Below are 14552 nucleotides of genomic sequence, written 5' to 3'. Positions count from 1 at the left end.
TCATAATTCAACCACAGGAATTCAATATAAGGGGGCCACAGCCCAAAGAAACAGCCTGCACCCTTCAGTATTGTGTAATCACCCCCAAACTGATGACTCATCACTCCGGGCAGCAGAATTTTAAAGGTCCATTCTAACTCAAACCAGCTCAGCTCTTTAATCAGCAGAGGATGCAAATATGAAGCCTAAGAAAGATATATCAATATATACATACCAGCATGTCTACCTTTATAAAGACATTATCTAAACAGAGATAAATAGAGTCCGTTCTCCTCTAAGCTGCTGTATGTGTGTTCATGTGACTCAGAGGGGCATGGACAATCTGTACCTGGCAAAAGTTCAGGAAACGCTGAGTTGCTCCGGTTAAAACCGATCAGAATAAGACTCAGCAGAGGTAAAACGCTCTTCTGAGATCTGGGGCCTCTGCCAGGACACTCCCCAGTACAGAGGAATGGAAACTGAAACACACTCTTTTAGTAAAAACAGGAGGGAGGCGCCTTTTGGTTTCCCCACTAACGGCGGAGGAAAACCTCTAGCTGATGTCACGTTGATGTCTGTATGTTGTGTAGCTGGACGGCAGGTCCATCTCAGAAGAGAGCCACTCCCCCTTCCTGAGCTGAGCTTGAAGGGGAAACCCAGGCTTAATAAGTTTCATTTCACTTAGAAGACAGTCAATCGTCGGATACATACCCACATGCCTGCCTTACTCATACATCACCAACCTGAAAAGATGTCAAACTCCAAATCTTCTCAGACCAAATGTAACATCGTCTTGAGCGTGTGGTCCATCATCTCTCTTATCGTTATTGTGGTATTGGCCATTTTGCTCAATATGAAAGGAGACAGTCAGTGTCAGAAGGAGATGCAAGTCGAGTCGACCAAAGCCTTCGATGAGCTGCTGAGACAGGGATTGAAGAACCAGTCTGCTCTACAGAAGCAAATAGACCAGTACAAGGAGCAAATACAGTCTGAGAACATCTCTTTGAGCGCCACCCTCCAAGAAAATGTGAGTTTATCTTCTTGTTTGGGTTTCTTCTAGCCTTAACCTAGGTATGTTTACATATTGTGTTGCTATGAAAAAGTTTTCTTCTTGTTGAAAGTCAGATATAAAACTGGTTTTGTTTTCCATAATGAGCCCCAACAGGAAGTAGAGAACAAATCAGGTTGAGTTCAATCTTAACAGTTATGCAAATATATGCCAAATCATATGATCCGAACATTAAACACATCTCTTGCCCATTGAGGGGGGTAGGGTATCAATCAAAGCTCTTCCTGGAATAAACGTTCCTGATAATCTTCACATCGTTCCAGACAAAACATGGGTGTTATGTTGTATTAAAAGAGGTTCTTGTCTTGATTTATGTGGCCTTGTTTTGTCAAGTGTCGTTTGGGATCTTTGGAGGCGGTGGTGTTCACTCACACGCCCGTGAGATCTGACAGCCACACCTTAATGTGGTCGTGTGAACATTATGAACTTGTGGTTGATTAACTTTCTGTCTCTCTCCGCAGATCATTCTGAAAGGAAACATCACGTTTTTGGCCAACAAAATCGAAGAATACAAGCTCATCAAGGAAAACCTCACTGCTGAAATCAGACTGCAGAAAGGTAGGACAATTCACATCAGAGTTTTCCCTCCCTCTCTCTCTCTCATTTTCCCAAATGTAACCAAAGAAACTCGGAAGAGACAACAAACAGGAAATGCTTGTTTGTGACATGGACTTCTTTACAGTATCATGAAGCACCGTGCTTTAAAAATCTGCTATTTTTGGCCAGATTTATTTGCCTTGTTTATATATGTGTGTGTTTTTATGTATTATATTCACTGAAAAGGTTGTCAAATTTAATACGAGTAAAATTATACAGCCGTTCGAAAGTCTGGAACTGTAACGTTTTTGAAAGAAGACTGCATTTGTGTGATTACAAATCAAGTAATATTGAGAAATATTATTATAAATTAAAATATCTATAATATCTATTTGAACACATTTTAAAATGAAATTTATTCTTATGATAGCAAAGCTGAATTTTCAGCATTATTAGTCCAGTCTTCAGTTACACATGATCCTTCATAAAATCATTTTAATGTGCCGTTTTATGACGGTTTCATATGATTATAAATGCTTAATATTTTTTTTGTGGAAACATTGCGGATAGAATTTGAAAAAGTTCACATTTTCATTTAGAATTTGAAAAAGTAATTATTTAATAAATATGGAGTTCAAAAGAACAGCATTAATTCGAAATCATGAACTTGATCAATTTAATGCAATCCTTGCTAAATAATTACTTTCTCTTTCTTGTGTATGTATTCTAAAATTGTATAAGATAACCTAATTTCATCTACAACCAGACTGACCTGGTTAGAGAACATCTAGACCAGTTAAACACCAGCCTGGTCAGACATGGGACACCATAGACCAGTTTAAGGCTGACAAACCATTTTAAACTAAGCTGGGGACCATCTAGTTAAAGTCACCTTTGACAGGTGGGAGATCATCTTAAACTACTTGAGACCATCTTAAACCAACAAACACCATCTTAAACCATCTACAACCAGCTCAAACCAACCTGTTTAAGACTTTAAAACCACCTAAAGTCATTGTTTGTTTTTCAGCAGGGATCAGTACTGTTTATCCAAATTTATACTGAGCCAGTATTTCATGGCTCACTAAACAATTGCAGGAAATGACTCCTGAATGCATGAGATATGAAAATAACTGGGAATACAAGAGCGAGAGAGACCGCCTAGCGTGGCCCTTTTTCCTCAAAGAATGTTTGGCATACTGTTAAGAGTACTGTTTAAATGGGGGGTGAAATGCTCGTTTTCACTCAATATCCTGTTAATCTTGAGTACATATAGAGTAGTACTGCATCCTTCATAAATCCCAAAAGTCTTTAGTTTTATTATATTCATAAGAGAAAGATAGTCTGTACCGATTTTTCCCGGAAAAACACGAGCGACTGGAGGCGTGACGTGTGGGCGGAGCTTAAGAATCACGAGCGCGAATAGGCTTTTGCGTTGAGAGCATGTGGAAGCTGTGACATAACCGTGAGGGAAAACCCATCATCCAAAACAAACCATGGGTTACAGTCAGATTCAGCCGTTTATTTATGATCCAGAATCAGATCCCAAGGCTGAAACTGAACGAGAGCAGCAGCAGCAACGACTTGCTCCGAGCGGGGCTCGAACCCGGGTCTCCTGCATGGAAGGGGAGGCACTAACAAGGAGGCAGAGATATTTGAAGCAGTTTTACTCACCGCCTGCGGTTCCAACACACGATCGTGACCCTTTTTCATTGGGATTGTATCATCCTTAAGAAATAAACGATACGCAAATCCGTCGTCAAACTGGGCCTTGTGAACAAGCATCTTCGAAATGCAGGGAACAAACACAAACACTTGCACAACTCTGTTGATGCTCTGTAAAAATAAACTCCATCCACTTGTCCCTTAATGCTGTTTTTTCTTTTTTGGTAATCTGTGCAGGGTTGTCTTGCCCTGGCAACCAAAAACACACTTCTTTTGTGACTTTTCGCGACGCTCTCGCTCTGATCAGTGAAATGTCTGTGCTCAGCCTCGCTATACGGGAGCGCGCGCTCTTCCGGGAGAAGTGCCCTTAAGACCCATATAAGGAAATTCCGCTCCATCTAACGTCACACAGAGCCATACTCGAAAAAAAACTTTCCGAAACTTGTGACAAACCGGAAGGAGTATTTTGGGAACAAAAATACTCCTTCAAATGTACAACTTAATTTTTGAAACTTTGTCCATGTTTAGCATGGGAATCCAACTCTTTAACAGTGTAAAAAACTCAGTATGCATGAAATAGCATTTCACCCCCCCTTTAAAAGGAGCGCTAACATACTATTGGTATTACACCGAAAACGATCTGACAAAACCTTATGAGTTGCGTTGTCTGAGGAGTGTTTTCATTATCGTTTCAGGCCAGATTGAAGCCCTGGAGCACAATTTGACTCTGAAGGCTAAGGAGCTGGCATCTTGTGAGGCTCTAGGCCTTGCTTCCAAACAGCTCCAAACTGCAGCAGAGGAACAGAAGAGGGCTTGCGAGACCACCAAGCAAAATTTAGAGGAGCAACTGTAAGTCATTCAGCATCTCTTTCACCACTTCCAACTCTATTCCATCACTCTTGAAAGAGTTCTTGTTTTATTAAAGCAACCGTCTAATGCCTAAATTAGATTATAAAGCATGCAATGCGAAAATATCCTGCAAAACCGAACTGAAATGATATGAGATTTCTGTCCCTTCACCACAGCACAAAGTGCAAAATTGTGGAGCAACATGTAAATCAAGCTGAACACAGTGGCAGCAGAGCCCAAGGAATCACCATGAGTAGTGTTTCACTGGCCATGATCGTTTGCCTTACTCTGCTTTTGGTACCATGTAAGTGCATTCTGTGTTTAAGTGAATCATCTTCAGAGTATTCATGCTGATCACAGTTTTTGTTGTGTCGTTGTTGATGATGAATCAGTATCTTGTGTGCTAATGAGACTCTGGTTTATTCTCAGAGAGGAGAGGAAGGCTGGATGATGGAGTATTTGGGTTTATGATTCGGTGCAACACTGTTCTGAGGATACCGCTCAGCTGCACTTGTAACCCTGGACTTGGAGCACATTTAAATCTTTACTTGGATGTGCTATTGCCAAATTCATGATCACATGTAGTCAATGAAGGAGTTTGTGTTGCAAAAAGTTTTGGTGGCACGGTTGAGAGCAATGGAGAATTTTTTTGTATCTAAAAAACATATGCTGTACTTCACTGGTGGTAAATTTTTAATGTCTAGATGTATCTGAATTGTATTTATTTTAGTTTGGAGTAGCAAGGCCAATACGCCGATGATATTTTAATGTTAAGAGCCATTTAAAAAAAAAAGAATTTCATGAAAACCTTTTTAGAGCTATTTTTGAATAAAGTTAAAATGTTGACTCTCTTGTTGAATGTTGAATTTTGACTTGATAAAAGACAGCCTTAATGTGTGTAACCTTTCCATCACTACTGTGTCAGTCTTATAAAACAAGAATATGTTCAAAGAGTTCCTAGAACGATACTGAGAGAAAGGAAAAAAGACACACACACACACACAACAATAAATGGTACAGCATATTCTATGATATACATTTAAATTTAACCATAAAATGATTGCAACATCAGTCAAATGTGATTAAAATAAGAAATCAAACAATGTGACTTTTTTCATAAAAGATACATGTTTTTAAGCATATTCTGTATTTATTTATTAATTTAGTATGATACTGAAATAAAGTGAGTAATAGCCTGTTTGACTGGTAATGTGGCTTAACATGTTCGGGCAGCGTGAGGGGACGACCAACTGTAAATGATAACATTATGACTACTGTTTTTCAGTCTTCTCCTATTACAGCTTTTCTGAATTGCTAAAACACATTTCTTAAAACCTTAAACACAAATCCCAACCTTCAAACTAAGTTCACAGAACCCCAGACTCTTCTGGCAAAATCTAAAAATCGCTTCAAAACCATCTCACCTGTACTCAGTTTTTTTCAAATCATACACACACATTAGTCAATACACTACAGATCATTCATTTGACACTTAATCAAAAATGGAGAGCACAGTTTCCAGCACATGTAGTTTATATATATATTTATCTTAGAGAATTTAAATACATGTTACTTAAAAAAAGAAACACACTCACACACAGATATGGGCTACACACGAATCGCGGATGACTATGTATAATGCTGTGTAGTATAATAAATGATAAGACACTTGTTAATAAAAAAATAACTTTTTTGCCACCAAATAAGGAAAAGGGTGGCGAGAAGAAAGAAGCCATAGACTGCACATGTTGTAATCGCACACACACAGAGAATAATTGCCCCACACATAATAAGCGATGCAGGAGATGCAATAAACTGGGACATTTTGCCACTGCATGTAAAACGAAAAATGTCAAAGAGCTGGTATGTGACAGAGACTTGTGTGATGCATTTTTCCTGCTTCTGAGGACAGGTGGTGCATTACTCTGCCTATACAGGGCAGATCTGTCAAGTTCAAAATTGAAACTGGCGCTGACATCACCATCATGTCTCGCTGTACATATGAGAGCTTACAAGGGCGCCCTCCACTGGACAAAGCCAGTATAAATGTGAGAAGTTCTGGGGGAAAAGTGAGCTGTATGGGAAAATTCCTAGCAGATACTGAAAGTAAAGGGAACATTTTTGAATTTGGGTTTTGTTGTAGATGGGCCATTTGCTAACAATTTGCTCAGTAAAAGCACTGCTTGGAAGATGGGCCTATTAGAGAGGGTGGATGAAATCACAGACTACGATGATGTATGGAGACATTGGCTTGCTCAAATGTGAACCAGTCAAAATTACACTTAAGTCAGATGCCACTCTTTATAGTCCGGGGGAGCAGTTGGGGGTTCAGTGCCTTGCTCAAGGGCACCTCAGTCGTGGTATTTTAGGTGGAGAGATCGCTGTATGTTCACTCCCTCCACCTACAATTTCTGCCAGCCCGAGACTCGAACTAGCAACTAGGGCTGTGCAAAAAATCGAATGCGATTTTCCATTCCATCTCATCAGTAAAAACGCTCCTGTAATTAGAAGTATATCTCAAGCACGTGCGTTCAGATCAGGGTTGCCAGGTTTTCACAACAAATCGTTCGCAGTTGCTTCTCAAAACTAGTCCAAAACCAGCCCAATTAACCCAATTAAAAACTTTGCTAATTATTTCTCTTTTGTTTTCAATATTGATTGTGGTTCTTAGTCTTAATGAGTGTCAGCAAATCTACAGAGGTTTCCTCAGTTATCAAAGCTACACATGCAGGAAGTCATATTGAAGTGTGTTTTTGCCTTTTTGACTTGAGTAATGAACTAGTATTTGTCCAATAAATACATTTTTTTCCAGTACATTGTCCTTGCTCCTCCCATATTACAGCAAGCCCTTGAAGCGACATTTAACAACATGCATTTAGTTAAAAACATGAAGAGTTTTAAAGATGACATTGTTAAATTGCTGATCCACTTCTCATCTTCAGTGTTTGGCAGGAGTGTGTAGTCGAACTCTTAAGATATGAGATCAGAATATTAACAACTCAATGAATTATTCCTTCCTTCCTTCCTTCCTTCCTTCCTTCCTTCCTTCATTCCTTCCTTCCTTCATTCATTCATTCATTCATTCATTCATTCATTCATTCCTTCATTCCTTCCTTCCTTCCTTCATTCTTTCTCATTGGATTATTACAATTACAATGTATGGAAATGTAATCTGATATTTCCTACTGACACACCACATCAAAAGATAGAAATAAATGGCTTGATATTTTCTTTAATTTTTTTGCTGTTTTGGCACAGTAGTGTACATTATACAGTGTGTGTGTGTATATATATATATATATATATATATATATATATATATATATATATATATAAATATATATATATATATATATATATATATATATATTGATTTTTATGATTAATTTATTTATTTAAATTTGAAAAGTATTTAAAATAAACAGATTTATATATATATGTTTTAAAATGACTTTAACAAAGCACAACAAATACTTGTCTGGCGTAATCATTATTATTATTATTATTATTTTTTTTTTTTGTAATTATTTTTTTATATAATGTCACAATGCAAAAAAAAAAATAATAATAATAATTAAAAAAAAAACAACCCTAAAAAAACCCCACAATGTTCAAGAAAAAATACATATATAATAATACAATTGTTTTTGGAGAGGGTGTGTGGTTGAAGTCACTCAGACGTCCTCCATGTTTTCTGAAACAGGGCTGCTTCCATGTTCTGTCCAGTAGATGGAGCCATGAGTGTTTTCAATGTTTCCAGCTGGTGCAGATGGTGAAATAAATCTAGATCAACAACCTTACATCTCCACTTTGTTTCAATATGGCTTTCAGAACATCTCAACCAGAGTAATTAAGATATAAAACGTGAAAAATGACTTTCATTTTTTTTTTAAACTGCAACTCTCGTTTCTCTAACCTCAGGTGTTTTCCACAGCTTTCAGATACGTTGCTTCAATTCGTCCGTCTTTATTGTGCTGTGCTGTTATTGTTATTGATCTGAAATAATGTACGTTGAAGCCGTAGAGGTGAGACTGATGAGCAAAGACATTCACCTCAAAGCTGTCTGAACATTATCAATCATGAGAGATTCCCGAACTTGAGGTGTGTTTTTGAAGACTTCCTGCTGTATTTGACTGACGTCACAGCTGGTTTTGAACTGAAGGTTGAATGAGAAGACCAGCGATGTCTCGCAGTCGTGTTTGATTGATGGCATTAGTTACGGTAAACCAGGCTCATGGGCTGCTATATGTGAAAGGAGGCAGGCGAGAGCTGCACAGCTATCAGACCAGAATGAATAATTCAGCGTCTGTTTCTGAGTTTTAAAAGGAGATGACGTGCATCTATTATTCTGTATCTGTATTGCTCGATAGCCATCACCAGAATCAACGTTCCCTGACCCTCACATGATGCTGAGAGGTCTTGACTTCAGAAATCACACACAGCCGTGTGAGCTCACTACGCTCTGTTTCACCTATCTAAATGGCATTTCAGGGCCCAGAAATGCATAAAATGCTTCTGAACGTGCCCATGATGACAAAATAAGCTCAAGTCTGCAATAAATGTCACATTTCTAATCATTCGGTCTATAATGGGTTAATGATGCTAATTTTTTGTCTAATTTATTCATTTAATTAAAAATACATTTAAAATGCAATTCAGACACACAGAATACACATCATGTTTTTATTTCTGATTTAAAATTCACTTTTATGTATTCTTAACGGATTTAAACTCAAAAACGGCCACTGTCCTGAAAAAAAAAATCTTATTAAAATTATTTTAATATTGTTTTCTTTTCAAGAACTGAAGTAGTTTGACAATCTTCTGTTATGCCCAATCATCCTTATTAAACTAGCAAACTATTTGAGATGTTTATGACACCGCATGGTTAGCTCAGGGTGTTAAATGTTGTTCAGTAATGTTAATGTTTTCTAAAACTGAGACTAAAAATAGTTTATTAATTTAAAGCTGAAATATTGTCAGATGAAAATTCTAATAACACTGATGTCATGTGGTGCGACTCGCCAAAAATGGTATTTATGAATATTTAGAAAGTAATGTTTTTTTGTAACCTTTTGACTTGTTAGTCCACATGACATTAAAATTGAACTTTTTTCTCTTGAAAATGATATTAAAGTTTTTACTTTTTTTTCTTAACTGTCATTGACACTAATACCTGGAAAGAGCTTCTCCTATCTCTGTGCTGGCGCATGCAGCTCTGGAGCTATATCGCTTCATTTGGATCAGGTTTTGTAGTTTGCTGTTGTCACCAGTTTAATCACGTTTGCCTGTAAACATCTAAGCACACGGGTTTCTGCTGGAAGTTGAATGGTGGCGTTTGTGTTGACTGTGACCTTGCTGTTGAGTGAGCGATGCTAAGTGCAGCGCAGCATGAAGAATGAAGCGCTGTGAATAACGAGGGGAATCTAAAGTGTGAGAGGGGGACACGGACTCCCTGATGGACGCTGGACAGAGCCAGAGCTTCCACTGAAGGCAGTCGACACACTTTCTGCCAAAGAGATGCTCAAAGCTTTTATGTCGAACCAAAGACTCTTAAGTGGACAGTCAGTCACAACAAAGTATCTTTGTTTTCATTATGTTTTTGCTTTTATAACTTGTAATCATATCATGACCCCCCCAAAAACAAATTATATCATGACCCCCCCCCCCCCCCCCCAAAAAAAAAAAAAAACCCACAATTAATAATAACTATTTACACTGATGATCAAAAGTTTAAAATCAAGATTTTTTTTCCTGCTCATCACGGCAAAGAATCCTAAAAAATTGCATCCACAAAATTATTAAGCAGCACAACTGCTTTCAACATTGATTATACATCCACATTTATGTGCCATTAGATCCACTAGATTTCCATTAGAACTGAAAGCATAACACTAGATAAAAGTTAAAAGCTAGATAAATACAAATAAAATCTTAAAAAATAAAATAAATACAAACTTTCTGATTTCAGGTTTTAAAGTAGTTTTTTGTAAATAAAAAGTAAGTAACTTATTTAAAAAAAATAAAATCTAGATATTTTAAAGTGTACAAAAATAATTTTTTAAAATATAAGATTGTTTTTTTATACATATTTCTTTCCTTTTATTTTTAATTTGAAAAACCTGGGAGTGTTGATATATACAGTATTGTTCAAAATAATAGCAGTACAATGTGACTAACCAGAATAATCAAGGTTTTTAGTATATTTTTTATTGCTACGTGGCAAACAAGTTACCAGTAGGTTCAGTAGATTGTCAGAAAACAAACAAGACCCAGCATTCATGATATGCACGCTCTTAAGGCTGTGCAATTGGGCAATTAGTTGAAAGGGGTGTGTTCAAAAAAATAGCAGTGTCTACCTTTGACTGTACAAACTCAAAACTATTTTGTACAAACATTTTTTTTTTCTGGGATTTAGCAATCCTGTGAATCACTAAACTAATATTTAGTTGTATGACCACAGTTTTTCAAAAGTGCTTGACATCTGTGTGGCATGGAGTCAACCAACTTGTGGCACCTCTCAGCTGTTATTCCACTCCATGATTCTTTAACAACATTCCACAATTCATTCACATTTCTTGGTTTTGCTTCAGAAACAGCATTTTTGATATCACCCCACAAGTTCTCAATTGGATTAAGGTCTGGAGATTGGGCTGGCCACTCCATAACATTAATTTTGTTGATTTGGAACCAAGACTTTGCCCGTTTACTAGTGTGTTTTGGGTCATTGTCTTGTTGAAACAACCATTTCAAGGGCATGTCCTCTTCAGCATAGGGCAACATGACCTCTTCAAGTATTTTAACATATGCAAACTGATCCATGATCCCTGGTATGCGATAAATAGGCCCAACACCATAGTAGGAGAAACATGCCCATATCATGATGCTTGCACCTCCATGCTTCACTGTCTTCACTGTGTACTGTGGCTTGAATTCAGAGTTTGGGGGTCGCCTCACAAACTGCCTGTGGCCCTTGGACCCAAAAAGAACAATTTTACTCTCATCAGTCCACAAAATGTTCCTCCATTTCTCTTTAGGCCAGTTGATGTGTTCTTTGGCAAATTGTAACCTCTTCTGCACATGCCTTTTTTTTAACAGAGGGACTTTGCGGGGGATTCTTGAAAATAGATTAGCTTCACACAGACGTCTTCTAACTGTCACAGTACTTACAGGTAACTCCAGACTGTCTTTGATCATCCTGGAGGTGATCATTGGCTGAGCCTTTGCCATTCTGGTTATTCTTCTATCCATTTTGATGGTTGTCTTCCGTTTTCTTCCACGTCTCTCTGGTTTTGCTCTCCATTTTAAGGCATTGGAGATCATTTTAGCTGAACAGCCTATCATTTTTTGCACCTCTTTATAGGTTTTCCCCTCTCTAATCAACTTTTTAATCAAAGTACGCTGTTCTTCTGAACAATGTCTTGAACGACCCATTTTCCTCAGCTTTCAAATGCATGTTCAACAAGTGTTGGCTTCATCCTTAAATAGGGGCCACCTGATTCACACCTGTTTCTTCACAAAATTGATGACCTCAGTGATTGAATGCCACACTGCTATTTTTTTGAACACACCCCTTTCAACTAATTCAACTAATTGCCCAATTGCACAGCCTTAGGAGCGTGCATATCATGAATGCTGGGTCTCATTTGTTTTCTGAGAATCTACTGAACCTACTGGTAACTTGTTTGCCACGTAGCAATAAAAAAATATACGAAAAACCTTGATTATTCTGGTTAGTCACATTGTACTGCTATTATTTTGAACAATACTGTATATATATATATATATATATATATATATATATAGGAGTTTTGAGAACTTCAGACTTCTATAACTCGCATGAAAACAGCAGAAGTGAACTGTGGACAGAAGGATGCTCAATCATAACTGTGAAACTCAATTAATGCGAATGTAAAATTGAGTACAAATCAGGATTTCTCCTCACTCCATAAAAACACAGATGTGCATCACAGATGTTGGTTAAGACCAGTCGGCCCATGAGCTCACCCAGCGGTGCTCACCGTATGGAGTTCGGTTCGGTCTCATCTCACTTTATCTGTGTTTATGTTTCTGTCTGGATCTCCTTCTCCTGTCTTTTTCTTTAAGCTGATTGTTAAGCAGGATGCATGCAACTTTATTTTCAACAGTCATTAGCTGTGTGACTCTAAACTGTGATTTCTAACAAGTGCAGTTTACTGTTTACTGCTTTATTTTTAAGCAAACTTCAGGAGAAAATTGAAGTAATCAGCTAAAAAAGAAGAAAACAAACTCTTCCTGAATAAATAAAGTTATAAATATCAAGTTTAACATGTACATTTCATTTTAATGTATTCTAGAATGTTTACTATTATTCATATTTTATAGTAAGATACTGTGTTAATTCATTAATATTGTTACATGTTGTAATGCAAACATGCAAAATGCTGTTATTCTTGGCTTGGTCTTCCATTTTCAGCAATGAAGATATAAAAATATGTGCAATCCATTTCCAGCATTTCTACTGAACATGTTTTAGCATAATAAAGGAAAATGGCATATGAACTGAAATCAAATATGAAAATAAATATGCAATCATTTCAAATTCCATTGCATAAAGTTAATTACATAACAGTAATAATAATAAAACAATCACATGTACAGTATTATCTATATTGTGCTTTATGTACATAAAGTTGGATAATTAGACACTTGAAAATAATCAATTGAAGAAGAAAAAAAAGAAAAAATCAGTATTAAAAGCACACTGATCTCTTATTAATATGCTGGCTGATTAACTGGTTATGCTTTATACGAGTTGTTAAAATTTTCACGTTTTTCAAAATAAATTGTTGTGAGGATGGGTTTGGGACGAACTCAGATGCAGACAGGATGTACTGAACACAAGATTTACAGTATTGTTCAAAATAATAGCAGTACAATGTGACTAACCAGAATAATCAAGGTTTTTCGTATATTTTTTATTGCTACGTGGCAAACAAGTTACCAGTAGGTTCAGTAGATTCTCAGAAAACAAATGAGACCCAGCATTCATGATATGCACGCTCTTAAGGCTGTGCAATTGGGCAATTAGTTGAATTAGTTGAAAGGGGTGTGTTCAAAAAAATAGCAGTGTGGCATTCAATCACTGAGGTCATCAATTTTGTGAAGAAACAGGTGTGAATCAGGTGGCCCCTATTTAAGGATGAAGCCAACACTTGTTGAACATGCATTTGAAAGCTGAGGAAAATGGGTCGTTCAAGACATTGTTCAGAAGAACAGCGTACTTTGATTAAAAAGTTGATTAGAGAGGGGAAAACCTATAAAGAGGTGCAAAAAATGATAGGCTGTTCAGCTAAAATGATCTCCAATGCCTTAAAATGGAGAGCAAAACCAGAGAGACGTGGAAGAAAACGGAAGACAACCATCAAAATGGATAGAAGAATAACCAGAATGGCAAAGGCTCAGCCAATGATCACCTCCAGGATGATCAAAGACAGTCTGGAGTTACCTGTAAGTACTGTGACAGTTAGAAGACGTCTGTGTGAAGCTAATCTATTTTCAAGAATCCCCCGCAAAGTCCCTCTGTTAAAAAAAAGGCATGTGCAGAAGAGGTTACAATTTGCCAAAGAACACATCAACTGGCCTAAAGAGAAATGGAGGAACATTTTGTGGACTGATGAGAGTAAAATTGTTCTTTTTGGGTCAAAGGGGCACAGGCAGTTTGTGAGACGACCCCCAAACTCTGAATTCAAGCCACAGTACACAGTGAAGACAGTGAAGCATGGAGGTGCAAGCATCATGATATGGGCATGTTTCTCCTACTATGGTGTTGGGCCTATTTATCGCATACCAGGGATCATGGATCAGTTTGCATATGTTAAAATACTTGAAGAGGTCATGTTGCCCTATGCTGAAGAGGACATGCCCTTGAAATGGTTGTTTCAACAAGACAATGACCCAAAACACACTAGTAAACAGGCAAAGTCTTGGTTCCAAACCAACAAAATTAATGTTATGGAGTGGCCAGCCCAATCTCCAGACCTTAATCCAATTGAGAACTTGTGGGGTGATATCAAAAATGCTGTTTCTGAAGCAGAACCAAGAAATGTGAATGAATTGTGGAATGTTGTTAAAGAATCATGGAGTGGAATAACAGCTGAGAGGTGCCACAAGTTGGTTGACTCCATGCCACACAGATGTCAAGCAGTTTTAAAAAACTGTGGTCATACAACTAAATATTAGTTTAGTGATTCACAGGATTGCTAAATCCCAGAAAAAAAAAATGTTTGTACAAAATAGTTTTGAGTTTGTACAGTCAAAGGTAGACACTGCTATTTTTTTGAACACACCCCTTTCAACTAATTGCCCAATTGCACAGCCTTAAGAGCGTGCATATCATGAATGCTGGGTCTTGTTTGTTTTCTGACAATCTACTGAACCTACTGGTAACTTGTTTGCCACGTAGCAATAAAAA

General features: G+C 37.3%; 1 protein-coding gene across 1 annotated transcript; it reads left to right on the top strand.

Moving 5' to 3' along the window:
• Positions 1-559: 559 nt before the first annotated feature.
• On the top strand, positions 560-4945 carry LOC128022512 (uncharacterized). Its single transcript, XM_052610152.1, has 5 exons — positions 560-1006; positions 1510-1606; positions 3946-4099; positions 4276-4403; positions 4529-4945. Coding segments are annotated over exons 1-5 (693 nt in total). The 5' UTR covers positions 560-694; the 3' UTR covers positions 4531-4945.
• Positions 4946-14552: the final 9607 nt, after the last annotated feature.

Source organism: Carassius gibelio, chromosome A11 (assembly GCF_023724105.1).
Source record: "Carassius gibelio isolate Cgi1373 ecotype wild population from Czech Republic chromosome A11, carGib1.2-hapl.c, whole genome shotgun sequence".
NCBI lineage: Eukaryota > Metazoa > Chordata > Actinopteri > Cypriniformes > Cyprinidae > Carassius > Carassius gibelio.
The sequence above is the reverse complement of the archived record's forward strand: the minus strand, read 5'-3'. Positions and strand labels throughout refer to the sequence as shown.

Excerpts from the sequence above, each read along its gene's own strand:
- LOC128022512 (XM_052610152.1), top strand. The coding sequence starts at position 695 with ATGCCTGCCTTACTCATACATCACCAACCTGAAAAGATGTCAAACTCC. Across the intron at positions 1,007-1,509 it reads GCGCCACCCTCCAAGAAAAT|ATCATTCTGAAAGGAAACAT; the intron begins GTGAGTTTATCT and ends CTCTCTCCGCAG. Across the intron at positions 1,607-3,945 it reads TGAAATCAGACTGCAGAAAG|GCCAGATTGAAGCCCTGGAG; the intron begins GTAGGACAATTC and ends TTATCGTTTCAG.